At 41.5% G+C, this 25,227-nt stretch overlaps 2 protein-coding genes across 2 annotated transcripts in view; both read right to left on the minus strand.

Annotated features, from left to right (window-relative positions):
• CDC5L (cell division cycle 5 like) overlaps window positions 1–17,407 on the minus strand; it is a 31,351-nt gene extending 13,944 nt beyond the window's left edge. The window contains exons 1-13 of the mRNA XM_039569272.1: window positions 17,083–17,407; window positions 14,062–14,165; window positions 13,078–13,239; window positions 12,106–12,233; window positions 11,172–11,271; window positions 10,870–11,088; window positions 9,573–9,717; window positions 9,261–9,449; window positions 7,748–7,896; window positions 5,938–6,100; window positions 4,714–4,878; window positions 3,072–3,152; window positions 2,492–2,737 (exon numbers count right to left, since the gene is read on the minus strand). Coding sequence (XP_039425206.1) covers window positions 2,492–2,737; window positions 3,072–3,152; window positions 4,714–4,878; window positions 5,938–6,100; window positions 7,748–7,896; window positions 9,261–9,449; window positions 9,573–9,717; window positions 10,870–11,088; window positions 11,172–11,271; window positions 12,106–12,233; window positions 13,078–13,239; window positions 14,062–14,165; window positions 17,083–17,127 — 1,896 coding nt within the window. The 5' untranslated portion in view covers window positions 17,128–17,407. The remainder of the gene's footprint in view (window positions 1–2,491; window positions 2,738–3,071; window positions 3,153–4,713; window positions 4,879–5,937; window positions 6,101–7,747; window positions 7,897–9,260; window positions 9,450–9,572; window positions 9,718–10,869; window positions 11,089–11,171; window positions 11,272–12,105; window positions 12,234–13,077; window positions 13,240–14,061; window positions 14,166–17,082) is intronic.
• A 1,490-nt stretch (window positions 17,408–18,897) lies between these two features.
• LOC104685374 (zinc finger protein 493-like) lies at window positions 18,898–25,227 on the minus strand. Its single transcript, XM_010393205.3, has 3 exons — window positions 25,108–25,227; window positions 24,275–24,892; window positions 18,898–23,622 (listed from the first exon to the last, which is right to left on the minus strand). The coding sequence occupies exons 1-3, from the start codon at window positions 25,172–25,174 to the stop codon at window positions 20,969–20,971; spliced, it is 3,339 nt and encodes a 1,112-aa protein (XP_010391507.2). The 5' UTR covers window positions 25,175–25,227; the 3' UTR covers window positions 18,898–20,968.

Raw genomic sequence — 25,227 nt, forward strand, 5'->3', positions numbered from 1 at the left:
GCATGGCTAATGAAAGCTGTGGCACAGTGAGATACTTCTTGCGGCAGAACAACAGAGATAAAAGCAGGGACCTTGAGGGGAGGGAGAACTGTACAGACAGAAGCAGCTGTTCTATGAAACAAAAATCACTTTTCCTTTTGCTTGCCCTTCTCAACACAACCTGGAAAGTCAAGTCTAAACATTCCCGGGTGAGCTGCATAAGCTCCGCTGTAGGAAATACAACTCTGACTGTAAGTAACACGTTCTGTGGCTGAAGAACTGGTGAGATATGAGCACTCTGCTGCTTCCAGTTTAGTTTACAAAGTTTACAAAGAACTGGAAAGATTCTTGTTGTTCTCACAACTCTTAACATTTCTGACAAAGAGCGTGGCTTGCAAAATTACAGGCACCTGGGTCCTTCCAATTTTATTAATAACTAAAAAAGTAAAATGTCTTTGCCAATCTGGACTTCATTGGTTATAAGAGCATGTCCATGTCCTCTCTTTCAACAGGAGCTACAGGTGCAGCACAAACTTCCCTATGAGCAGTAGGTATCTTACTGTGAGCAGATGTTACGTTTTGTAACTGCACATGGACCAGGTAGAAATTCAGGTATCACCAGATTAGATGATTCCACAGATACTGGGGAAAGGAAAATTAATTACCTGTCTTTGATGGTCAAGACAGATAAAACAGGAGTAACCCAACCACACGTGACAAAGCTAAATCTTATACATTTCAATTAGCCGAGATTAGTACACTGTGAAGAACTACTTGAGGCTATTTAGTTGTGGCACCAGAAGTGCTCCCCACCTCCAGGAGCTCAGCACACCATGCCCAGCACCACTGCTATCACTGCTAATCCTTCCCAAAAGAGAACTACACATCAGGAAAAGAAAGGAGTATTTTATGAAATGGTTTTAGGAGAAGATGTTCTAAAAACAAATGAAGTAAAGCAAAATAAACAAGCCCCAGATGAGATCACAGATACAGGAAAATTTCCTGGTTTGAACTGGATTTTAGACAAAGAGGGAATACTGTGCTGAATGTTAGTGAGCAAGCAGGAGCAGGGATGCAAAAAAACTTCTGCCTGTCAGTTAGGAGACAAAATTTCCAGGGATTCTGAAGAAAGTTTCCAGACAAAACCTACTGGACTGTAATAGTCTCTAAGGGAAGTGATAGTAAACCTGATTCTCGCTGCACTTCAAAACAACCAGATAAAGCACTCAGAGAACATTCCTAAGGGAACAATCTGACACTGGCAGGGCAGTGAAATTCAGGATCTAACTCTATTTTCCATCTTTAACTTCTCCTGGTAAGAAACCTTTAAGTATAATTTTTCATTTAACAACAAATTGGAAGTACATACTGTTCAGTGTTTCTCCTTTTAGGCTCTCTATTCACTGGTCAGATACGGTCAAGGACATGGATTTTAAATCTGCTTGTATATCTTTAGAGTCACCTTAAAGGAATATAGGATTTAGGTGTAGAGATACAACAGGTATTGTCAGAGGACAAGTCTAGAGAGACAGACAACCTGGTGGCATGTGATTTTGTCCTCTTCACTCATTTTTATTTCTGTAGGCATTTGGTCAAAGGTTACTGGCACAGCTTCACAGGTGAAGCTTTTTGAAAGAGCTAAACCACAGAATTGCCTATCTGTCACTTGGCAGCAAAAGGCAACATCTGTAGCTGCTTAAATAAATGAACACCCTGAACTGGAACCCTGGTCCAGGGCTGCTGCTTAACTTGGGATTAAAATGCAAAACAGGACACGGTGCCCAGGCTCCCCACTCACTGCAGCCAGCCACGACCCAATCTGCCTGTTCAGCACTTCTGGACCAAGTATGGCTGTAAGATCAGCTGCCACAGCCCAGCAGGCTCTGCACCAGCACAGATCACCTGGATCAAGCTTGTCAAGCATAATTAAACAACTTGATTTGCTGCTCCATGTTATAAGCTGACTACCACTGTCCTATTTAGTCTGCACTGCTTTGAAGAAAATGCTTCGTAATTCTGGACTAAGGAAATTCAGGTGAGTATCACACCTGGTTAATGCCTCAATGATTTAGCACCAGTTTACAGAAAGAGTGAAGTAGAATTTGGTAACTGTTGGGGTATTATTGCTCTTACCCTTATTTAAAACTATAAGCAACCACAACACATTCAAATTTGTATGTAAATGACAGTACCTATGGGCAAGTACAGAATCCTCATCATTCTGCTGAGTGCCCAGATTAACATCAGCTCATAGAAAGAAGAATGTGAATGTAAATCATCCTTACTTATTAACTTATCCTTAATGCTTGGCAGTGCTGAGTTAATGATCAAACCTGATTATCTTAGAGGTCTTTTTTGAACCTCAACAACTCCATGATTACAGATCTTCATACAACCCTCTGGAGACCTCCCAACTGAATTCTGTGCAGGCTTGGACCCGCCTTCTTTCCCCGAGATTACAGAACCATGGTTTAAGGAGACTTTACGTCTTCTTAGGCCACACAATTCTCACCTTCTTGAGATCCTCTTTGGAGAACTTCTCATAAGGATTTTGTTCCAAGTAAGCCATATGCTCTGCATTGTTGCTTCCAAATCCTGGGCCTTTCCCTTTCTTACCAGTAAACTGTTCTCCAAACGGATGGTGTAAAAGATCAAAATGAAGCATTGTGATCATCTCTTTCTTTATGAGTTCTTCACTTTTCTGCAAGTCTGTTAGAGGTGGTTCCACATTTAAGGGTCTCAGTATTGTTTCATTAACCTGCCCAGGAATAAAAAGACATTTGTAAATATCACATACACCAAAGACAGTATTAAATTAATCAATCTCCTCTAAAGTATGAATTTTATGTATCAGCTAAACCCCGCAGAACAGGTGCCAAAATCCCTTGTGGTGTGACACATGCAGCAATCTCAGCATTTGTGCTGATGAAATACCTCATGACAACTTTGCTGGGGAAGTTTCCTGTAAATCAGCATAGTCAAACAAAGATTTCACTCTCTCATGATCTCCTAAGACTCTATTTCCTCCTATAATGGTTAAAGCCTTTATTTTTAATTTTTGTTCTTTAACAATGAATTTCATTTCTGCTTACTTCTGAGGGCCGTGGTAGATTCTTCTGCACAGCTTTGTGCATTCTCTTCAGTTCTTTGGCACGCTCTGCTTCTCGGAGAGCCTAAACAAACAAGGCAAGTGTTACTCCAGCCACTGTAACACAGTTAGATGCTGCCTAGGAATGTATATGATATAAAAACTAACTGATTATTGCAGTAAAGATTCCTCCCAGTATAAAGACTTCATGTTACTAAGCCAGAGCTAAGTAATGTGATGACAACATAATTTACTGCCTCTAAAGTGCATGGGAAGAGCACAGCAGACTAAGAGAAGAGACAACTTCGAAAGTCATTTCCAAGCATCAAATTCTCCTTCAGTCTCAACTCCAGCTTTCATTCTTTACACATTTCTCCACATGTGACAACTGCTCTAACTCTTCAGACATCAAATCCACCAGGAAGACTCTTAAATTAGCAGCCAAGATTCTATTTGTCATCTTCAATGACTTATAGTACATATATTACTAAAACAATACTTGTGAAAGTGTAAAAACATGAGAGTCCTCTTTACAATACACTTTTAAACAATAAATAACATGAAAAGCCAGTATTGTCAGGAACTTCAGGAACACTGACCAACGTCTTCCATGCTCTAATCCCAGCATGTCACATCTTCACTTGGAGGCAGGATGCTCTTTTCTTGTATGATGGTACAACTCAAATTCTTTCCTCTATTCTAAACACATATATTACTTGTATTTGTTCAGACTTTTTATTAGGGTAAGTATGCACAAGACATACATGTACAGAACATGTGCCTCCCCAAATGGAACACACTAGGAATCAAATTCTGGGAAATGCTTTTCCCATTTAAAGATAGCAAAGCGCTGGATTTTTTAAAATATTTTGTTCACTTGTCAAAGCACAGCTATTGGCAAAAACTTCTCCGGACTCAAAAATCCCATTTATTTTTATAAAAAACATTTATATTTATGTAAGGTATATAACAAAATGAGATTTGCAACACAAGACTTAGGATAAGCAATAAATAGAAAAGGGACTGTTATTAAAAAGACTTAAAGTGTCTCTGGTTACTGGCCAGTACAGCCATTTAACTGGCAGAATTTAGGCTTGTACTTTATCTAGCCTTCCTTGACTCTAAACCAAAACAAAACAACAGGGACCCCACTCACAACTTGGCTGTCTGGGTAATCCTCTGGTACCAGCCAAGGGTACCAGTTCCCCACAGGGCAGATTTTTATCTGTGTGCTACCTGCCTGAATTTGTATATACCTGTCTAACCTTTCACAAACAGCAACTTTTAACCTTGAGAGAATAACCTGAAACTGAAAAAAAGCACAATTCTCATGTGATTAAAATCACGCATGTGCCACTGTAGAAAAAAGCTTTGAATTATATTTTTATCTTCTGAGGAGGTAGGACACAGACACTCTTAAGGACTTCATGGCAGAAAATTATGTGATATGTAACATCAACAAATTAAGAAAATGATTTAGAGAGACAACCGATTTGGCCTCTGTGTGTATACTCTGAGAGCAGCAAAGAAAACATTTTATTTTGTTATCCTGTAGAAGAAGCTGTACCACTTCCATTAAACAGGTATGAAACGATGAGAACCATACAAGGAATCCATTTTATTTTAAACACATCTCACACACTGACCTGCTTGCGGGCTTCTACATCAGCAGCATCTTCTACAAAGGTTTCATCGACTTCGTGTTCTTCAAGTTCTTTTTCTGCGTTTTCAGGCAGAACAATCTCAAAGTCGTTCTTTGGAGCAGGGAGGGCCATGAGCCCCATGCGCAGGTGCTCCCGAGACTCCCTCTCCTGTGGGAAGGGCAGTGAGATGTGATGCTTCTGGATTCATACACTGAATATAGCACAATACCCTGAGTGCAACACAACCAAACTCCATTCATCTGCATTAACAGACAGGAACAACACACTAATTATCCCCTGGCCACCTCAGTCTGCTGCAAAGCCAGAAAGCACCAGATCTGCAAACCAGTGGAGTCCACCAGGAATTTGAAGCCCCAGTTTCCCTTCTAGTAGCAAAAAGTCTTTTTACTATAAAAAGACTAAGACAGAACCAAAGTATAAGTACATCAAATAAACCTTCTCCTTCAAGCTAAGAGGAGCTCTGGAATTTTGAACTTGAAGAGTTATTTTTGTGAGAACAGACCAAACACTTGGAGTGGATATCCTTAGCTAGGCAAAAAAAAACCCCCTGTCAATAGCTCAGGTGGCAGATATTCAAAGCCACAGCCGAGGCTGCAGAACAGCCACATGAAAGGAGCTCCTAAGGTGCTACCTATTAGGTATATGCCCTTTTACACCATGTCTAATTGGCAGGGTCCATCTGGCTGATCTCCAAAAATGGAAACATCTGTTGCCAAAGGTGACGAAAGAGTCTGGATGGGACTCAGATTTCTGGACATCTCAAACCCAAGTGCTCCTAATGGCAAAAATTACACTCCTTTAGCTTGGTGTTGTCAATATGACAGACTGATGAAAAGGTCCTGTAGGTAAATCAGGAAGCCAAGATGACAAGGGATTTGAGGATTGCATAGGATTGCAAGAAAAATGAATCTTTGCTCAAGATGAATTTCCTGCTCAGCTTCAAAGCAAGAAATAGGATGGAAACTTAACTATGTCTTCTCTGACAAACAGTTCTAGAGTGTGTTTACTGAGCGTACTGAAAACCATTCTAAGGGGCAAGATTTCTGTTCTTTTAAAGACAGACTGTATTTTATGGTGTCATGAGGACAGACCTGTCGGCAGGTGGAAGAAATAACATCTGTTTTTATTATAAAATTCTTTTTAACAGATGAGAATTAAAACCCCTGAAAATTGAGCACTGATTTCCACTTCTTAAATACTGCTTACCATTTGTTTTGCATAGGATGGGTCACTGTAATCTGCCATTCCTTCTTCTGGGTTGATGTTCAGTTTATCCCGCAGTGGAGTTCTCCCAGGAGTTGTGCCAAGTGCAGGTTTGGGTGTCAGTCCTCCTCGAGGAGTTAAGCTCTCTGATCCCTGAGAGGGTGTTCTAGTGAAGTGCAGTTAGCCATTAGTTTTTTACTAAAGAGTTCTACTTTAAATCTGAATATTGGGAAAATTTTCACACACATGGTCTATACATTCAATCTAGAATTTTTTCTTGGGAGGCAGTGAAACTGTAAAGTGCAACTACAAGAATCCTAAAAATAAATTGTTTAAACCTGTCAAGGTGTAACCAAGGCCCTGTCAAGCTGAAATCTAAGCACATCATCATTTTAACAGAAGCTTCAGAACTCCACCAACACAAACTCCCACTGCTGCTTTTGAGAGAAGAGCTTATCCAGTCACCAGGCATTATTCTGGGATACAGTAATCAGGACTGAATTGTAAGCTCTGATTTCCTCACCACCTGGGCAAGTCATTCACTCTGCAATCATCTGGCTCAACAGCTGTCCCACCTTGCAACTGAGTGAATCATCCTGAAAATGCCTCTTTGCTTTCACTGACTATTCAAGAAGTAATTACATTACAATAATTATCTTTAAGCACCTGTGGTTGGCAAGATGGATTAAGTCTTAGATTTGGTGGGCCCCAGTTGCTTCTCCTCTGGGAAGGAATATTGTTCTCTATCCCAATAACCTACTACATGAATGAGGTGCTACTTCACAGATGGATTATTTTTTCCCTCTGCTCAAGAATTTGGATTTTCCCACTGATAGAGTATTTCTGCAAGCAAGCCAAACTGATACACAGGTACTGCATTTACATGTACGAATCTGACCTTCAGAAGCTAAAAAAACACCACAAAAAAAATCTCAAACAACAAAATTAGAGTATCTCTACTGTTTAAAATATAAACCAACCCAAATCAACAGCCAGATCACTCCAGGCCAGATTCTACATTCATTTTGCACCACACTGACTCCAACAGATCTTCAAAAAAAACATGCATTGCTGGAGCTGCTCTTTTAATTAAAAGAGCAGGACTTTTGCACACAGCTTCTAAACAAAACAAATCTGCTTTGGAAAAGCTGCCATAAAGGTCCTTTTTATTTCATTCTCCACTTTTCCTACTAGCATGACACAAGTAAAATTAGAAGCTAAGTGGAAAAACCTGATACACAAAACGTACCAATTGTAACATGTTTTAGCTGTATGGTGTTTGGCATTTGTGGGATATATATTTGTTCACTCTAAGAGTTAAACCAGCAATTCTGTACTGTTTAGATTGGCAATATAAGAAATATTTAATTTTGGACATATATGGCTTATAAAATATTTACTCCAGCTTTTCAAAAATTCAGTGTGGGTTTGGCTACGAGACCTCCCACATCTTTGACTCCAAGGTAATACTTTGGAAAGGCCAGGATCCACATACAGAATGACACTGCAGCTTACTATTTATATTCCTGCATTACTCCAGAATAATTTATATTGCTCCAGACCACAGAAGGCCACATTTTGGATCAAAACTCCAGTGAGCCATACACTGTATGAATACAGATGAAGAGGACATGGCTGAGCCTTCTAAAGACACAGAGAAATTTGTACAACAAGGGCTTGAAATAAAAGTGAGTTAAAATTTGTTTTGAACTCTAATCATGAGATACTTCACACATCAAAATCTGCTCTGTCCACCCACCTCCAAACAGATACATGCCCACCCAGGCACCCATCAGAAAAGGAGTCTGTTTACCTGAAAGGTGTGGAAAGCACAGTATTTGGAGTCTGAACAACCTGTTTCTGTGGTGTTACCCCTGAAAAGTCACTTTCATGCAAGGGAGTATTAAGACCTCCTTTCAGGGGAGTATCCACATTTGTGAGAGCCATCAGATTCTGGGCCTCCTGCGTAACAAAAACAAGCAGTGCTTCACCAAGACATTCACAGTCACGTTTAACAAATTCAGTGGCAGTAATAACAGCTAAAGAGTTATTTGAGTATCAGTTTGTGGAAAGTGTTCAAATTTTCTTATATTTAACACCCATACACTCGTATTTATAAACCCTACTGTTCCACTGAAAGGCATTTCAATCTTCATTTCCAGTAAAATATGTTATAAACTGGCATTGCAAAAATGAGTGAGTTACTTACTGTTTCAACTTCTTTCAGTTTGCCAGACTCCATAAATCTGCAAGATTTGTTAGTGACTGAACATCCAAGTAATCCTAAGAATCCTGATTTTAAGGGGGAAGAGCACACTTGAACTCTGAAACCCAAATTCGATGAAGTTTAGCCAAACTGCACTTCAAAGAGAATGTTCCAAAAGAGATGGTCACTATCCAGATTTTTGGTCCATGACTCAATTGGGGCTTTTATGAATAGCCCCCTTTTTAATTTCGTTTTTCCTTATTACAGTGAAGAATTAAGTCTCTCTGAAAATGAGCTAATTATACTACTGCAAATAGCAATTTTACTCCCAGAAGATCACTAATCCACCTAGAAAACTCTGTATATGCCTAATATCGTAACACTTAAAATGTCAGAGTACTCCATTTGAAGGTGAGCCTGACCATTCCTGCAAACACTGCACAGACTTAGGTCATGATCTACAGAACCAGGAACTCTTTTCTCTTACCATGGAGCTGCTGAAATAACAGCTCATTGTCAATTCAGAGGGTTGGGTTTTTTTTGTTTTGGAGTGGAATTTTTGGGGTCTTGTTTTGTCCTACACACTAGCTGCACTGATTTAATTTACCCATTTTCAGATACTCAATAAAACACTACTCAACATTACCAGTCTTTGGAAAAATCCAGGCAATCAGAAGTTGCAAAGGCAGGTTTTGAATAACCTAAGTCTTAGGCCAATAAAGTGCTAGGAAAATATTCCTGCATTGTTGCAGTTAATTGCTACTTGTTAATTGTACTAAAAGATGGACAACATAAACTGTTTTAAGGAGATGAACTCATACATCTTCAACACTGAGAGACACCCAAGGGGAAATTATACAAGACACCAGGAGAATTAGTTAAAAACTTCACACAATATATGATTAAAGGAAAAAGAATCAGAATGTTTTGAAACATAGAGACAATTGATCAAATAGAAATAGATCTGCTTCTATGCCCTTTGGTGTCTCCTGAACATTTGAATTGCTTCAAATCCCAGTATTGCACATAATCTAAGGAGTGTTTCTCTGGTATTTACACCTTCTACTCAGTTGACCCCTGCCCCAAAACTTAAAACCCATTCTGTACATTTATACTCTACCTGCAGGATCCTGTCCTGGGCTGCTGGAGTTTTGGGAGTCCTTAGTGCTATGCTGTTGTTGGTTACATTATACTCAGAGAGAAGAGTGCTGGAAGCTGAGTTTGTGATTCCAGATTCCTCAGCAGTCTGCCGTGCAATCTCACTTGCCTGGCCGACTTTTACAACTTCTTCAAGTTCTGTATCAGATATCTGTAAAAGACAAAATACCAAGGCACAGTAAGATCCAATACAACCACAAGAGCCACTCGATAGAACAGAAAGCACTGTTTGGTATCGGGCTTATAAATTGTTTATTATCAATGAACACCTCACCTGAGGAGCTGGAAGCACCAGTTTACTCCTTTTCTTGGTAAATTCTGACACTCCACTGGTCTGCAGAATAGCTGAGGGCAAGTCTGACTCTTTTTTCCGTTTCATGTGTTGCTTGTCCTTTTTGCGCTCTCTTCCTTCCCTTTCACTGTTGTTATGGAAAACAGAATTATTTCGGAACACATAGAGCAGCTACAAAGCAAAGCAAACAAGATGAGCAAAAAGGCTGTGCCCTTAGCAAAAGGCAGATAAGCTGAAATAAAACATTACAGGAAGAGTGGAGCACCTTGTGGGTGATTAGATGTGATCTGCAGATCCTGCAGCAGAACCTACTACACGGCAGTGTAAGTAATGCTTTTAAGTTATGGAATTAGCCAACAGATTCAGCTTTTGGGCTGCTTCAGCTGCAATCAACACTGGATCAAGAAAAAAAATGTCAGGCCAAGAATTTCCCTTAGTGAAACAAGAGAATGTGAACAGTCCCTTTTTTTCCAGAAGCTGCTAAAGGAAGACGAACATTTTGTTTTACGGGAAGTGGGAACCAATTTCTCTTCTCTTCTCTTTTAATAAACATGGTATTTCCTTCAAACAGCAATGGAGGCAGTCAGTGAAATAGTAAGCTTCAGTTTGAAGCTCCTGCCCGACCCTCTGAACAAACAGCCATGCAAAAAAATCAGTTAGAACCCAAGTTACAAACCAAATTGTACATGGCATTGGACTGACTCGCTCAGTAATTAAAAGCAGTTTTGGCAGAAGTAGTGGGGGAAATGCAACTGTACAATTAAATATGTACCCAAGACTGGCATTTAACTACTCAACTGCGCTTTCTGGGATTTTTTGGGTGGATGGGGAGAAATTAAGCATTTAAGGACATCAAGAACAACTCCATCAAAGTAATACTACAGGTAAAATCTACTTCTATGAGCAATCTTATTAAGATTATTACTTAAAAAAAGGACACTAAATACAAAAGCAAATTAACTACTAATAGAAAACAAATCTCAAGAAAATTAACATTTCGACTTAAAGAGCAAGAACACGCATCAGAAACTTTATTCTGATAGATAAAAGGTGAAGCAGAGGAAAGAAAAAAGGTTGTCATAGACAAAAAAGTGAACTAGACCTTTTGGAAAGATAAAAACACAGAAAACTGAAAAGGCAGAGGCCACTTGCACTCGTATCTGTCCCACTGAAAATACATTTCCCACCCACATCATACTTGCAAGACTTAAAACACATATATATGGGTTGCTTTTTTTTTCCAATACACTGTTCCCTCCTTATTACAACACACACTTACGATCGTAGTTCTCCATCCAGGTCTTGCTGACGTAGTCTCCTGAAATCTGCATCCAGGGACTGGTAATTTTCCTCCGATGTATCATAAAAACCAGGGGCAGGCTTCTTTTCAAATGGAATTTCTGCATTGTAATCCACACCTCTCTTTTTTTTTCTTTTCTTCTGGATCTCAATTCCAGCAGCGCGAAGTTCTCGTCTCTTCTGGAGAGCAGCAAGACGTCTGAAGAAAGAGCAACACCACATGATTTAAAGTGCAGAATAAAGAAAAGCAGTCCCAGGATATGAAACCAAATGTAAGTTTACCGAGCTTCTTCCAGCTGCTTCTCCCTGGCTTTCCTCTTGGCCTTCTTTCCCTGTGTATTAGCCAGACGTGCTCGAGCCTCAGACAGCATTTCAAGCTCATCTACAATAGTACAGATAAACAGAGCTATGAATCTGCACTTAGAAGATGGGAGTAAGGAAAGAAGTGACATTAACATCAGAAAACTGTCTTTAAAAGCTGAGTCAATCAATCACAGGCATTCTGTGTCATCACTAATCTCCAAGTTGTCCCAATGTATTTACTGAATCATTGGCCAGATGAAATGAAGACTTTTAGAAAAAAGCCTAATGTTGAAAATAATTCAATTAGTATCAACAACAAATCAAAACTTTTACATAAAGAGGCAAACTGACCACATTAATGGAAGTAAAACTTTATTTACATCTTTATCCCAGAGTATTATCTTGAGAACTTGTTAATTGCATTTACTTCCAGAGTTGAGAGCACTGTTTTTGTGAACCTGTGACTGTTCAAAACCACTACTGGTCCATTCATGGAATTTTAACAATGTTCATTTTTCAGTTTATAATGTTGCTTTGTGCAAGGAAAAAACAAAAGAAATCCAGCAGTCCTTCTGTGCTTCAGAATGGATCCGTCTTGAGAGGTGTGAGCTGATGGAAAATGATGAAGATACAGCACTAAGAATGCAAACAAGCAGAGCAGTTGTCAAAGCAAATAACAGCCAGTCATGGTAACAGATGAAGATGACAGATAAGGAGGAAAAAAACACACCAAGAAATGGAAAACTGGAAAAGTATAACTGACTGGCCAGATACAGAAATAAGATAAAATCTGTATGAAAATTAATGATCAGGGGGTAGTGGAGAAAAAGAAGAAAACCAAGGTGGCTGTGTAAACAGAAAAACCAAACAGATCAGATTTCTGTCAAAAATGGTAAACACACTCCTAACTCACCTTCATCCATGTCAATGGGATCTGGCCTAGCAGGTTTGGTTTCTGGATTTGGATCGATTTCTCCAGGTTTCAGTTTCCGAGGATCATCAGCAGTTTCTTCCTCATTGTCTCTCTGAGCAGCTTTGTCCCTAAAAACACATTGGAGGTGTCACCACCAGCTCTTTGTTTTCCCCCAGATTCGTAACAACCATCCCTTATATGTCTCCAAAGACTGATCATAAAGCAGTAACTTTGTACTCTGTACAATACATTAAATTTGTTATACAATCCACAAGCGTGGTACAATTCCATAATCTTAAACAAGACAAGAGAAAGAAACCAACACAGTATTACATTACAACAATAAAATATTATATAAAACACAATACTGATACAGCTAGTAGTAAAGAAATCTCCTCAGGTAATCTTTAACAATAAAAACAAGAATTCAAGCAGTGTGACAAAATAAAAAATCAAGTTTTCCAGTATATTTTTCTAGTCAACCAATAGCACCAGAATTAAGAAAGCTCACAAGGGAAAATGGCACATTCCTTTTCTTCTTGTGGCCTAAAGAAACTCTTTGTAGCACATCTTTGTAGCGAGATGGTATCTGCACATTCAGCCACTTCAACATGTGTTTTATGTCTCTTTTCTCTCTTACCCTCCCACTCCTGCTGATCAACCAGTCAAAAAATGCCCAAACGGCCTAACAAAAGCATAAATCTTGATAGTCCCTTAGCCAGAATGACCAGGAGCAAGAAAAGATACACCTATCTCTATTCAAGCTCGTCTTCAGGTTCCAGGAGCTTCCTTCAAGCCAGACGCAGTGCCTGAAAACAATCTTTAAAGATTTGCTTACAAAAAGACTCAGTCAACTTGAAACCACCCTAATTTACCACCATGGAAGAAGGGAATGACACATTGCTACAACAAACTCCACAGATTTCCCTGGTAGTCCTGGCTCGATTTTCCTCTAGGCAAGCAGAAACTCACAGCAGAAATTCATAGTGTTCCAAGCACTGTGCAGCAGTTCTCCCAATGATGGGGGCAATGGTTCTCCACTGAGTTGGCATCAGCTTGGCCAGGTGCAACAGTTTCTCCTCCTCCTCCCGAGACCACTCTGTCTTTTTGATGCTCGGATCCAGCCATTCGTACCTGTAATTATTGAAAAAATTAAGGATGACAGATCCAAGTTATTAACTGATCTGTCTTCAAGAATATTTTTATGACATATGTATTTGAACTTTAAAATGTATTATTTATCAGCACTTTTCATACAGATACTGCCTCTTCTTCCTTTTCCCATCTCTATTCTGGCAAAGTAAAGACTCACAGAATTAATCCTGAAAAAGAAAAGTAAAAATTGCAACAATCAAAGATAGAGAAATGGTAGAGTTGTTTGGTCTGGAGCCTTCAACAATTATCTTACTAATCCTCAACTATGCCAGTACGGTTACCTCTACAAGAAGTATTCTATTAAATATGTGCAGTTCAGTACTCGAGAAACTAAGTGATTCTCAAATACATTCATACTGCATCAGTATTTGCATCAGTTTAAAGCTTCTATTTTTTGTAAAAAATTAAATTTCACAGCACAATTTCTAAACATTTACTCTCAAGCCAAACTCCCACTACATGAAATTAGAAAATTATATGTAAGAGAGATTACTATCTTACAATTTTATTTCCTTGGCAATATCCACAGATTAAAAAATGTTTAAATAAAGGGAAAAACTAATGTATATCATTTTAGGTGATCCTGCATTTGCTAACACTGCAGTCACTGGCAAACAGAACATCTGGCTACTTTTGTTCAACCACTTTGGAGCAATAAGAATTCAAAATTTCCATGATAAAATCAAACAATGTTAAAACTGTTGTTACTTTGTGGACATAAATAAGTCTGTGGTAACACTTTTTCCTAAATTTCCACTACTTATGAACCTCATATACCCAGGCACAGCACCTCTCACTTACCATCTGGCTTTGCACTGCTTTGCTGATTTCCTATGCAATAATGAGGCAATACGAGACCACTGGTTTTTGCCATATTTCATAACAGCTGCTTTCAGAATTTCATCCTTCAAAAAAACATAAATATCCTTATGGATCACAAAAACTTGCAAAAGAGAAAGTCTGATCTCAAGCAAAGGAGAACATGGTGAATTTCACAGGCTGACCCAGAGGAAACAGCACAGAACTGCTACTTCTTTTCCATTTTATTCTCAAGATGAATGAGGATTTGTATTTCAAAGGCCAATGAAGTCAATAAAGATTAAATGAAAAAGACACGATTATTGTTCCAAACGTCACATATCCAACAGAACTTGCCAAATGACGACTTTCAATGCTCTCTAATGCACTAGTGTTTAAAGGCTCTTTAAGTCTCCCTTGAAGGACAAGTGTTTGTCTGGTAATGACATCACAATTGGAAAAAAAGTAGAATTGGCAGATACCACTGGCTGCCTTGTCTTAAATAATACCATAAAATTATCTTTTTTTCATATTTTAATGCAATTAGAATAAAAATGCAATGGGTTCAGCTTGGGAGCCAGGTTGTTCACATACAACAAAGCGTGCACTGAGATTCGATCAAAAGCCAGAAGTCTTCTCAACTGTCTGTCAATCCATCAATCCCTCTCTCCCTTCCTCCCAGATAGATGGGCTCATTATTTCTGGTTTATTCAGAGGAAGTGGTAATTTAAATGCATTTAAGCTACTCTTGCAGCCCTGTCAACCACAGATATCCCTCTCCTGTACCCAGTGAGTGTTCAGCAAGTCTGACACTGTCTCACACAGACACTGCTCAGAGCACAGCAGCTTTAACTGTAGGCTCGTGATCAGCTCTGGCTTGAGCTGCTACAGGCAACAATTAATGTAATTACTGTTCTGAAATGAATAATAAAACCTCTCTTGTGTGTTTTTTAACTTACTTGGTGCTCTATGGCACACAGGAGCTGTACTGGTGACATTAACAGGCTTTTTTTGTCTGTAACTGGTCATTTTATGAATGACCTGGTATCACCTAATTCCACTTCCTCCGTTTTTAAAGCTGTATGTATAATCAAAATTTTAATTAAAAAAATCCAACACCTATTTTACCTCTGGTACACAAAAACCGGTGGGCCAGTAACCTATTTGGGCACGGGAACAGGCTCCCCAGGGCAGTGGCCAGACCTCAAGCAGCATTTGGACAATGCTCTCACGCACAGGGTGGGATTCTTGGGGGTGTTCTGTGCAAGGCCAGGAGTTGGACTTGATGACCCCTGTGGGCCCCTTCCCATCCAGGATATTCTGTGATTCCATTTACTGCACTGCTCTTTCTCTTTAACAGTTACCAAAATTTACCAATTATGGAAGACCCTAAGAATGAGGTGAAGACACTGTGGGTTTTCCTATCCTCTGCTGACCCCAAATCTAGCTGTTTCCTGGAACATCACTGATATACGACAAGTGCTTAAGAGCACACAGAGCACATTTTACCTTCTATTACTTTTTCCTCACTGCTTCCTGGAACCGTGTACATGCCTGGTGTTCACATTATGGAGTGACAGAGGTCTGGATTTTACAGTGCCAGGTACATCCTTCTGCATCTATCTAATAAAACTGACATCTTTGATTTATCATATTTTCTTTTTCATGACCACTTGTGGTTCTGAAAGCTTGTGGCAGCAAAATTGGAGGGGATTGCTCTTTTTTGGAACAACAATTTCTGTGTACACGACTCTTGGTGCTACAGATGAAGAGCCCACACCCATCGACAGGACAAGAGGAAAAAGACTGAAGTTGAACCAGTGGAGGTTTAGATTAGTTATTAGGAAATTTTTTTCATGGAAAGGGTTGTAAAACATTGGTACAGGTTGATCAGGGCAGTAGTGGAGTCACCATTCCTGGAAGTGTTAAAAAAACCAGGTGGATATGGCACTTAAAGACATGGTTAAATGGTGAACATGGTGGTGGTGCTGTGTTGATGGCTGAACACTTAGTGATCTTAAGTCTTTTCCAATCCTAAAAATTCTAGACTCTGCCTTTGCCATTTTGACATTTGGAAAGATCTTCAAGTGCAAGAGATTCCTGCTGCCTCATTCCCCTAGAGTGTAAGAAACCTGCCTATGAAGTACAAGTCACACTCCAGCCTGTGAGAGAGACATCTCCTAGCACAGCACAGCCCATGCTTCCACTCCAGTGGCAGTGGGAACAGTTTCTCCGGGACAGAAGGACATGACACGCACATGGCTGAGCTTCCCAACCTGCAGCCTGAGGGAAAAACAACACAAATATGACCTTTGCCCAATGAGGCAGCAGGAAGAAGGAAGGCACAGGCTAATGGGGAATGCAACCCAACAGATAGCCAAGGAAACACAGAATCAGTTGGAAAAGGCCTCTCAGATCATTGAGTTTAACCTATGTCTGATCACCACATCAATGAAACCATGGCACTCAGCGCCACGTCCAGTCTTTCCTTAAACACTTCCAGGGATGGTGACTCCATCAGCTCCCTGGGCAGCCCGTTCCAATACTCAGCCACCCTTTTCTGTGAAAAAATTCTTCCCGATGTCCAACCCAAACCTCTCCTGGCGCAGTTTGAGGCTATGTTCTCTTGTCCTGTCGCTTGCCGCTTGGGAGCAGAGCCTGACCCCCACCTGGCTGCACCCTCCTGTCCGGGAGTTGTGGAGAGTGAGAAGGTCCCCCCGAGCGTCCTTTTCCTCAGGCTGAGCCTCCCCAGCTCCATCAGTCGCTCCTCATCAGACTTGTTCTCCAGACCCTTCCCCAGCTGGCTGCCCTTCCCTGCACTCGCTCCCGCAGCCCCCAACCCCTCTGGATGTCCCGGCACAGGGGCTCCAGCAGAGCCGAACCTGCCCCGGGATACCCCAAAACCGGAGCCCCCGCGCAGGCGCACCACGACACCCCCCTCCCCACCGCGCCTGCGCACCAGTGAGGCGCCCCCCCCCCCCCCCCCCCAGGGGGGACGAGGGCTCAAACCCCGCCGAGTCCTACCTCAGTGTTCCGCCACACGCCGCCTTTAATCATAATCCGCGGCATCTTGGCGGCAAAGGGAGGGGGGTCGAACCCCTGGAGCGAGAGAGTGGAGAGGGGACGGAAGCGCCGCTCGCCTTAGCGGGGCCGGCCGAGACCGCGCACGGTCGCCCTCAGCGGCGGCAGGTGCCGAGGGCGAGGGAAGCGGGTCCGGCTGCTCTGCCAGAAAAGCGGGAAGCGGGTCCGGCTGCTTTCCCAGGGAAGCGGGACCGGCGGCTTTTCTAAGGGAAGCGAGGCCGCGGCTCCTCCAGGGAAGCGGGTCCGGCCGCTCCGCGCATGCGCAGCCCCCCGCGCGTCCTGAGACCTCGCTCCGCGCTGGCGCCACCTACCGGCCGGAGGAGCGCACGGCGGAGGGGCCCGGCTGGCACCGAGCGGAGGAACTGGGCTTTCATTGAACTCCTTCAAATTTCCCCAAAGGACGCAAATAAAGGAGGAAAGGGACAGCGGAAGGAAATCACATCTCCCCAGGGTTAGGTTTAGAGGGTATTTTGTTAATTTCAGGAAAAAAAATCCGTGCGTTTATGTACAGAATCAGTTCTTGGCTGTGAGGGTGCTGAGGCACTGGCACAGGGTGCCCAGAGAAGCTGTGGCTGCCCCTGGATCCCTGCAAGTGTCCAAGGCCAAGTTGGACAGGGCTTGGAGCAACCTGGTCTAGTGGAAGGTGTCTCTGCCCACAGCAGGGGGTGGAACAAGATAATCTTTAAGGTTCAAACGCAGAACTATTTTATGATTCTACAAGAGGGCAACATTCATAGTGCATTTGCATATTCACACACACACACTAAAGGAGTGTGTACCAGGTACATACCTGAATTTGGGAAACTTTCACAGGAAAGTACTCACGTCAGATGCCTTTGCACCTTCTTAACAGGTGAAGGGTTGAGTCTCAAGGAGTGGGGAGATCAGCCCTGGAACTGTCATTGTCATTCGGCTGTGGTCCCCCAGGTATATCCAACCCAGGAGTTGTGTGGCTCAGAGAGGCCCCACTCAGAGACATGGTGCTGGTCTCAGCCCACTGCAGTCTGGAGAGCTTAGAGGGTCTAAGTACCACTGCTTAGAGAGTCACAACTGACTTGGCTTTGTTCATAGCAATCTTCCACCCTGGCTGCAATTCAGGTCACTAACTTTCTTTGAAAGTTCAAAACCAAAAACGTTGTTCCACCTGGGTGGTTATTCAGGTAAGAAAAATAAGTTCCCAAGGCTGTTAAAAACCAGGGCTGCTTAGCCAGCACTAGTTCCTGGGAGCAGATAGTGTTTTTGATAAGCTCAAGATGAGCTCAGCCCAGCTCATCAAGGCCAAGGCCTAACAAGCATTTCTGAGACCACAGTGTACCCCAAACAGGAGGATGCACCCACACCATACAGGTCTGACTCACTATTATTCATTTATGTCACCTCTTGATTAACTTTTATTTCCTTATTTAGCAGATGCACGCAGGTAAAATGACAGCCTTTTGCTCAATTTGTCTCATTACATTTCCCTGTTTTGTCCAAAGTCATGATATGTTCGTGAAGAAAATTATGCAAACATTTTTGGTTTAAATAGGAAACTTCAGGTTCATGATTATGATTCAGAAAAGGCTTTGATTTTTGTTTAAAGTATGCAGAAATAAAAAATATTACACTTTTAGCTACCAGAAAAAAATACCAACAACAGCTCATGTCTTACTTGAAACTGAATATGCCTCTACCTTTAATTTTCACCAACTTAGTAGACTGAGAATACCTTTGAAATCCCAAAAGTCCAGTGCAGTGCATAAGAAACAGAGAGCAACATCAGGAGTCATTAAACTGTTTATTTTTATTAGAGGCAGTGACCAGTAATAACTATTTTTACAAAATCATCAAGCTCCAACTGAAAATACCTTCTTGTTCTTACTTACAACTTGAAGAAACTTGTATTTACAAACTCAAAAATTTACTGCAGTTTATTTCTCCCTCTAAACCAGGCTCCCTTCATCATTGTACACCATATTTTTAAACAACTGTTCTCTGTCATATTTAGCCTTACTAGTCTCATCTGATATAGAGGCTTACAATTCTTTAATTTTTGTTTCCTCTTTGTACCTGTTCTTTTCAAAAAAATTACCAGAATTGTACAGTAACGCAGGGAAAAACTCCTCCAAGCTTGAGTAACCATTAATATTTACCAGAAATGCTTTTCTTTCTTCATACAGGCTAACATCCTTCTTTCTCACAATGGGATCAGGTGGCTTCAAGAGCTGAATCACCCACCTCTAACCATCATAGTTCAGACACAGATATTTACTTTACTGAAGTGACTTTACTGAAGCTGTGAAGAACTGGATCACTTGAGTATCTTTGGTGATCTGGCCTTAAATACATCCATGAGTTTCAATACATTCTTGGAAAATTGTGTTCCAAATGGCAGAATGGCCACAGGAGTTCCGGAAGACAAGCCCCTGCTCAGGCAGGGCCACCCAGAGCTCATTCTTCAGGATGACATGCAGATGGCTTTTAAATATCCCCAAAGAGGGGAACTCCATTCCCTCCCTGGGCAGCCCTTCCCAACCTGTCTCTGACGATACCAGAAAGCCTCTAAAAGACATTATCTGCGTTCCTACAGAAGGGCACACATCCAGGAGCAGTAAAAAAACCACTGAGTTCCACATTTACATTCTCTAAATTAAACCACAGGTTTGTTCTGCTGCTCCATGGAGTGAGCTGTAGCTCAGTTTGCACCAGCCCTTTGCTGTTGTCTTTCCTCACACAAGGGGATAACACACTTACCAAAACCACTTACCACAGTTCCTAGCACTGTGAAACAGTAAAACAAACACAAGATTTGTCTAGATTTGAATATAAATTGGAAGCAGCATCTATCTGGGTTCACCATACCCTGCACCAACTGCTGCATAGTACAGTAGTTCTTACACATGGTATTTTAGACTAACAGTAAAGTTATTAAACAAAATAAGCAGTTTCAGATACTGCTAAGATTTTCAATGTAACTAAAGAGCATTCACAATTATCGGCAGGTTATTAACAGAAGTTATTTGAAAAGTGTGTCATCTATTTTAACAAACAACACAGTAACTACCAACCTGAGAAAAGGTAAGGCATTTCATACTAGATTAACATTGGACATTCACATAAAATTCAAGATTTAAAGATTCTCAGTATCATAAAATATATGTTTTGGGACATTACCATTTCCGTCAGACTACTCAAAAAATTATCAAAACTACATACAAAGTAACTGCTTAGTATCTTATACATACAGACATATGGAAAACATTTTTATGTCACAATTACCCAGTGATGACATACATATTTTGTTTCTGTAATTTTGTGAGATACTATTTTTTTCTCTTACAAGTATTGCAAAAGCACCTGGGAGTAAAGGAGACAACTTTCAGCAGATGGGAGGTAGCATTAAGCCTCCAAATACACTGGTAATTTTTATATGAAAAGTTATTACTATAAAATATAACATGCCTTTCCTTCCCTCCCTTTAAACATTCTTTCAGTTAGAAAAGAGATTTTTTCTTATTAAATTTTAACAAGAAAGTAAGTGGTGCAGAATAACTGTTTAAACACAGATGAACACTGGCCAAATCCTAACTGACCTCTATTGAAGCAGTTACTCAGGAGAATGAGAAGTGTCTCCAAGATCTTCAGCACAGCCTGTGCTAGAACTGATGTCCTCAGAAACACCTGCAGCAAAACACCTGCAGTAAAACCAAGTTTTACTCTCTAGACCAAAATGCTGGTGGCATCCATTACCAGCCATCGTTCTGGGCACAGTAAAGGAACGTAAAGTCATGAAGAACGTCAGGACATGCAAACCCCTCCAGAACCAAGCACCAACTTCCAATTCTCAACCTCACATTCCAACCTCGTGCTGCCGCTTATGCTTCTCCAGCAGTTTTTTGGTGGGCAGCACCACATTACACTTTGCACACTTATACTTCTTTTTGTGCGTTTTTATGTGCTTTTGGAAAGCGTGTTTATCCACCGTGGAGTATCTGCACTTCCTGCACTGCAGCTTGAGGTGAGTCAGCAAGTGGCGCTTGAGGTGGCTGGAGGTGCGGAAGGCCAGGGAGCACTGCCCGCACTGGAACGGCTTCTCTCCCGTGTGGATCCTCAGGTGGAGCTTCAGGTTCCCGTTGTGGGCTGTGCAATAGCCACACTCCTCACACCTGTATGTCTTGACAGGCAGCTCCTTGTGCTCATAGAAGCAGCCAGGAGAGGTGCTTCCCTCCCCGGTGTGTGAAGCCAGGTGCCGTTTCAAGGAAAGCCATTTGTTGGTTGAGTAGTCACAGCCTGTGCACTTGAAATGCCCCGTGTTCAAATGTGTGAGTCTGTGCCTTTTCAGGTGACTGGAAGTACGGAACTTCTTCTGACAAATGGTGCAGCTGTAGGGCTTCTCACCTGTGTGAGTTCTGATGTGAAGTTCCAGGTTGCTTAAAATGCTAGTAGCGTAGTTGCACTCTGCACACTGATAGAATGGTGGCTGAATTTGTGCTTGCACATCGTTTGCTGTGCCCCTCTGAACACCTCGCTGAACTCCACAGACTTCTGAACCAAGCAAGGAGCTGTTTGAGCCCTTGCAGGAATCAAAATCCCTTTCTGGATATGTGCCTCCGTGGATTTCACGATGCAATTCAAGATTCTCTAAACACCTCTCAACAAAGAGGCAACTTCCAAACTCCTGTCCATTTTTCACATGAAGAAGGCTGTGTTTCTGCAAATGGTTTGAAGTTTTAAATGCCTCATTGCACTCTTTACACACAAATGGTCTTTCATCTGTATGTAACTTTAAGTGCAGCCTGAAGTTGTTAGGAACAGCAGTAACATAACTGCAGTGCTGGCACCTGTATGTTTGGAATGGATTTAAACTGGAAGGACATGCATCCAAGTTTTCCACAAAGTTATGATATGAATGATCATCTTGCACATCTCTGGCAGAGAAGCCTTGAGAGGCTTCTGATTTGAAGAAAGGTTCCTCTTTGTAAGTGGCAGCATCCATTTGGTAAGAAGTCCGAGGAACTTCTGATCTATTCCCTGTAACAGCCAGGCTGTTGCTTCCATGGCTGTTTTCAAGGAATTTCTTTCCAGGGCGTATTTTCTTATTGACCCACACATCACCTCCTTGCTCAAACTCTACTTCTGAATCCAGGATTCCCCCACCCAGACAATCATTTTCTCTACCAAAAAGAGAGTGAGAAACGTGGCCCTGAGAATCACTATCAGCTTTGCATATTTTGCTTTTACAGTACTTATTGCTCTGACTTGTATAACCATTAGCCTTTAACTGTTCATGAAATTTCTTGTGAAAGCTGAGATGTCCTTTAGTGTAGAACACCAGGTTACATTCATCACATGTGTAGTTCTTTAGAGGTCTTTCAGTTCTCTTTCTCCCACTCAGGCAGTTGGGTTGCTGTCCTTGGCATGTTTCTGTCCCTGCATGTATCCTCCTGTGTCTCTCCAACCCTGATGTGCTGGTGAATGCTGCCTGGCAGAGCTCACAGGAATATGGTTTATCCCCTGTGTGGACATGGCTGTGCCTCACCATGCTTGCAAAATACAATGAAAAAAAGGTGCAGAACCTGCACTGGTAGAGCTTGTAGCCAGCATGCCAGTACATGTGATTTAACAGGTAGGATAAGCTGCTGCAGGAGTAATCACACTGAGGACACTGGTAAGGTGCTCTCTCCTTGTGTCCCTTCATGTGATGAATAAAACTCCTAGGATTTGATGAAGCAAAGAAACAAATTCTGCAGGTAAAGCTAACTGGCACATCCAGACGTGTACAGTCCCTTTCAATTTTAATGAAAAATTTCTTGTATTTACTTTCTTTTTTCTTGGTCTCAGATTCTTGTTCTTCAGATCCTTTCTGCCTCCCTTTTCTTGCATTTATTCTATTTTTTCTTGCCTTTTGCAACCTAGCAATCTTCTTATGAAATTTAAGGTGATTCTTAAGATTGAAAGAAAAGAAAAAAGTTCTTTTACAAAAGCAGCACTTATGTATTCTTTTATCTTTATGAGCTGAATAAATATGTTTCTTCAGGTGCACACTGCATTTATACACAGAACTACAAAACCTGCACTTGAAACTCCATCTTTCATTCTCCTTTGTAGAAGAAGATGTTTTAGGAAGAGGTGTGATGGTCACACTATCATTCAGCCACGTTAAACCTTCTTGCTGGCTCTGGAACTCTTTTAGGCTTGCATGAGAAGAAACAACTTTTTGTTGCTGGTATCTTTTCTTAGGGAATGGTGTTAACATCTTGTAAATATGCTCTCCAGTAGTATTTGATTCAGCAGAAGTGAAAGCATTCATCTCAGGTTTCCCTACATCTTCTAGAAGTTCTTTAAAAGTAGGAGAACATCCATTAAGAAATGGATCAGAACAATTATAGGTAAATTTCTCTTCTTTCAAGCCGTGTTCTGAAAGAGATCTCAGAGTTTCATCTTCAAATTTGCTTATTTTCCTGTTATCAATTTCATTATCTCCATTCTTTGGGGCATCAGGATCTACAAGCAGATAGAAAAAGTCACATTTCATACAATCACAAATATTCATGATTAATTCATAGTAATAATCTCAAATTGCCTAATGACTTGCTTGCTCTTCATTACTTCTGCTTCCTTATTACTTCCCTCTCTCCACTTTTTTTCCCCTAATGCCTCTCTTCATGCCACCCTCTGCCCCCAACATTTAAATGCTGTTCCTAGTTAGAAGCCTCCTTCCTTCCCACTGTCTATTTTCACTCAAGGCTCTGAATTTCACAGAACACTGGATCCAGTTTTTAACAGAACAGCTTTATGCCAGAATTCCTACCAAAGTACTGACACCAAACTTTGCTAATGCTCCATTCTCACACACACAATGCTTTTTCTGCGTTATTTTGAGAGTATTTCCCTGATGAAAGGCCACCCCTTTGCTCACTGCAGGAAAATGAAAAAGTACCAACTTCTTGTAGTTTCACTACCTTTCACAGGAGTCTGTGAAAGAACTGAGCATACTCCAGGCAATATTTTCCTTCTGCTGCATTTATTAATCCAACTTGAAATGTTTACTCTAAAATAAATTGGTTTCATAGCATTTCTACACAATTTCTTATTTCAAAACCTTGATATTTACTGTATTTCTTAAACGCTTGCACTAATCTTATTAATACATTACCTTCCATTTTAACAATTATCTCAAATTCCTTGTGGATTTCTGGTTGTTTCTGTGGAGAGCCATCAAAAGGAACAGCTGCAACATTAACAGGTTCCTCTTCATGTTTGGGTACCACTACCAACGTACACGATCTGCTCGTCTCGACAGTGTCAGCTCTGTCACTGCCAGCAGAAGACAGGAGAGGAGGAACCTTCTGAAAGCCATCATTACCACCACAATATTCTCCATCGCTGTATTTGATGATCTCTGGAAGCTCTGTTTTGCAAGATGATGTAGGTAACATGCAATTTTGACCGTATTTATCCGTGCCTGCATCACACCCATCACTTGAAGATAATTTTGATGTATTGCCCACACTCTCAGCAAAACATTTATCCTCAGAGTATTTGATACAATTGTCTTCAATAGAAACAGTCCTGTTTGCAGCCCAATTGCCTACACTGCTACTGTCGTTTGAATGTTCCACTTTATTTTTTAGGCAAAGGCTGTTGTTTAATTTAAACTCCTGCTCCACCTCGGGAATGGACATTTCCTGGTTCTTATCATCATCGTGGAGAAAATCTTCATCGCTCAGCACAAAGACAGTGATTGGCAGCACAGTCTCAAACACCTCCGGCTCTGCGAACAGAAACAGACACTAATTATCGCAATTCCCCCAAAAAAACCCCTAAGGCACCACGTCCACCATAACCCCCACAGATCCCCAGTGCGCATGCGCACACCCCGGCGGCCTCTCAGATTCGCCCGCTTCCCGCCGTTCCCGCGGTCACTCGGGCACCGCCGCTCCCGCGGGAGCCGCGCTGCATCCCCGCCGAGGACAGCAGGCACTTACCCGCTGTCTGCGGCCGGCTCCGGGATTCCCTCCCCGGCCGGCTGCGGCATTCCCGATTCCGTCGGCATCTCCCGACCCGTCCGTCCCCGCTCCGGACTCGAACCAGCGGCCCTGCGCGCCT

Source organism: Corvus cornix, chromosome 3 (assembly GCF_000738735.6).
Source record: "Corvus cornix cornix isolate S_Up_H32 chromosome 3, ASM73873v5, whole genome shotgun sequence".
Taxonomy (NCBI): domain Eukaryota; kingdom Metazoa; phylum Chordata; class Aves; order Passeriformes; family Corvidae; genus Corvus; species Corvus cornix.